General features: G+C 40.1%; 1 protein-coding gene across 1 annotated transcript; it reads left to right on the top strand.

Annotated features, from left to right (window-relative positions):
• Positions 1 to 636: 636 nt before the first annotated feature.
• Positions 637 to 1,896, top strand: LOC143810094 (putative G-protein coupled receptor 148). The gene has a single exon (XM_077292989.1). The coding sequence runs from the start codon at positions 736 to 738 to the stop codon at positions 1,768 to 1,770; it is 1,035 nt and encodes a 344-aa protein (XP_077149104.1). The 5' UTR covers positions 637 to 735; the 3' UTR covers positions 1,771 to 1,896.
• The last annotated feature ends 928 nt before the right edge of the window (positions 1,897 to 2,824 follow it).

Here is a 2,824-nt window from a genome sequence, read left to right as displayed (position 1 = left end):
AACCTAAAATGAAGGTAAAGCATGGGAAATACTGCGAGGTCTACAGTCACCATTGCAAAATGTTGTTTACTTTTGCATTGAAGTCACATCAATTAAAAACTCTGCTGATTTCTAAAAAAAAAAAAAAGTTTATACCTGGTTTTCAACATTCACTGCACAACTTTACGGAATATAAATGAGCATGGCAGGAGGTTTACAAGCCACTCAAAAGACAGCTGGACAGATCCGTGTTTCTCTATTTACCCTCTATATATAGTCATTTGATGTTGATGCATCCAGTGAAGGTAAAGATAATGTACACTAAGAAATGCTGCATTATCTTGGTAACATGGACATGCATCATGCTTCATTTCAGCTGATCATGGGCTAAAGATGTTTACGTAGGAACAAAGCACAGGTATCTCTTTCATGACCGGCCTGCTTCTTCAATTCTATACGTTTTCCTCTTATCATCAGATATTATGGTGACAGGTGCAGTAGATATAATCAATCCTCCTCAGTGATGTGCTTGGTCAAGCAGACATCCCATCTGTTGATTCATTATGACAGTGGGAGTGACAGAGGCATAAAGAAACAGGTAGAATCACTGCTGTGAGATTTCTGGTTTTGTGGATATGGATTCAACCATCATAGACGGTAGCAGGAGATTTGTGCTAAAATTCTGGAGTTTTGGGCATAAGCTTTATTCTGCATGACGTTTCTTATCTGGAGGAAATTTGGATCTAAAGAACTGACATGAATTCTTCAGGCTGTGCCGTGTCTCTGATGTCACAAAGAGATGTGGGAAATTTCACCCAAAATGTGGCCAGCGTATCTCTCTACTTGAATCCAGATTGGCTATCACTTCCCTTCCACTCGGAGATGAGGATGTTTCTGCTTCCTACCGCTGTCTGCTTTGTAGCTGCCATTTTAGTGACACCTCCAATTTTGTTTTCCATCTTCTCCAACTTCAACCTGCGTCAAGAAACTCGGTTCCTTATCCTTGGAAATGCCCTTTTATCGGATTTAATATATCTGCTCCTGTACACCATAAGCAGCATATGTAACATGACCAACATATATATCCCCAAATCCATGTGTGCCCTGCTTCTATTTTCACTGGCTGTAACATATGGTGGTGGAGTGCTCACAGCAGGAGGAATGGTGGTGGACACATACCTGGCCATTCTGTGGCCTCTACATTACATGATCCTTCTACCTCCATCAAGAACAAGAAAGTTGATCGCCTTGCTCTGGTTTTCTTCGTGCCTCTTTGCTGGTGTCTTGTTTTTAGTCTTGTATTTTACTCAGAAACCTGTTCCATGCCAATATGATCTGTGTTCTCTTCCAGTCATACTCCTTATAACATTACATGGTGACCAGGCCATCAGGTTGTGCCATATACTTTTCATAATTGGTTTCATTCTATGCTTTTCAATGATTTTGTGCTGCTACATATTCCTATGTTACAAAACCAGAGAAAGTGGTATGTGGAAAGGCGTTTCGTCAAGGGCCAGTGTCACGTTCCTGATGCATCATGTTATACTGGGATTTTACTTCTGTCCTCTACTTCTTCTGTTGGCAGAATCCTTACTGTACATTAATAAGGTGATCAGTGTAGAGATAGGAATGCTGATCACAATGACAATCTGTAATGTCCTCATAGTCCTGCCAAAAGGTGTATCTCCATTCCTATATGGATTCAGATACAGAGAGATATACAAATCTCTCAGGTTGTTCTGTAAATTTAGGCGGCATGGTCTTGTAGCACCAGCTAACAGATATACATGAATGTTACTGGAGTTTAAAGGTGTAGCCAACCCCAGGACTACAAAGAACTGGTCCCGGGATCTCCACTTGTAGTTCTGTGCTCCACACATAATGCCTGCTAAATTCAATAGCTAAGCCATTTGTTTACCTTTTCATTGCTATGACTTTAAACAAGCCGCCAGCCAGCCCCCTTCCCACATTGCTTTGGTCTTGTGCCAACATGGAAAACACAGGTGCAATGGAAGTGGAGCTTCCTGTTCCTGGGACCAAAGTGTTGGCCATATTTAATGCAGCTATTTTTCATGCTATTTTTTTGGGAGGGTGGGAAGGTGAGTGAGGTTAGTCAACATCCTTTTGAGGTGAGATGGTATACTAAATGAAATAGTCACTGCAATCCGGGGCAGATCCACTGTATATATGAAGTATGTCCAAGCTCAGTCCAGGGATACTTGGGTTTGTAAAAACATGTTTATTGTGTCATATACAAGGCATAATAATGCAGTGTTAATAAAAAGGTCAAGTAAGGCTCTAACAAGCCTCCATTAATGACAGTTATATCTAAAAAGTGGTACTAATAGCATTATAATTACCATTACAGTGAGGGCTTATTCCCTAAATGAGTAGCTATCTCCTATACTGTACTGATCAGGGCCAATGGGACCCCCAGCAATTCCAAGATCGGTACTTGAAAATTGGTCAAGGATGTGAACCTCCTCGTTCTTGAGTTCCAGAGCCCCATACCTTTATATCACTGGAAGTCCAAGAGTTAAGAACCCCAATGGTCACTAAGACATACCCCATCCTATAGGGTATAACTTCATATTTTGGGAATAATCTTTTGATATAAAAAAAAGATAACAATGTTAGGACCGTTTTTCTCGGTGATTGATTTGGTAACTGAAAATGTATATTTTGTATATATTGTACAAAAAATAAACCCATAACTGCAGGGCATAGAAAGAAACAATTATTAAATGTTTAAGACAAATTTTTAGGCAAGTCTCAAATGTTTGGGCGCATAGGCCCCGATTCATTAAAGCGTTTGTGCCAGAATCCTGTCATAAAACATCTTAAA

The sequence above is a fragment of the Ranitomeya variabilis genome, chromosome 2 (assembly GCF_051348905.1).
Source record: "Ranitomeya variabilis isolate aRanVar5 chromosome 2, aRanVar5.hap1, whole genome shotgun sequence".
Lineage (NCBI taxonomy): Eukaryota > Metazoa > Chordata > Amphibia > Anura > Dendrobatidae > Ranitomeya > Ranitomeya variabilis.
This window is presented reverse-complemented; position numbering and strand designations above follow the sequence as displayed.

Bases quoted from the DNA above. Each gene is read 5' to 3' on its own strand.
- LOC143810094 (XM_077292989.1), top strand. From the start codon at position 736: ATGAATTCTTCAGGCTGTGCCGTGTCTCTGATGTCACAAAGAGATGTG.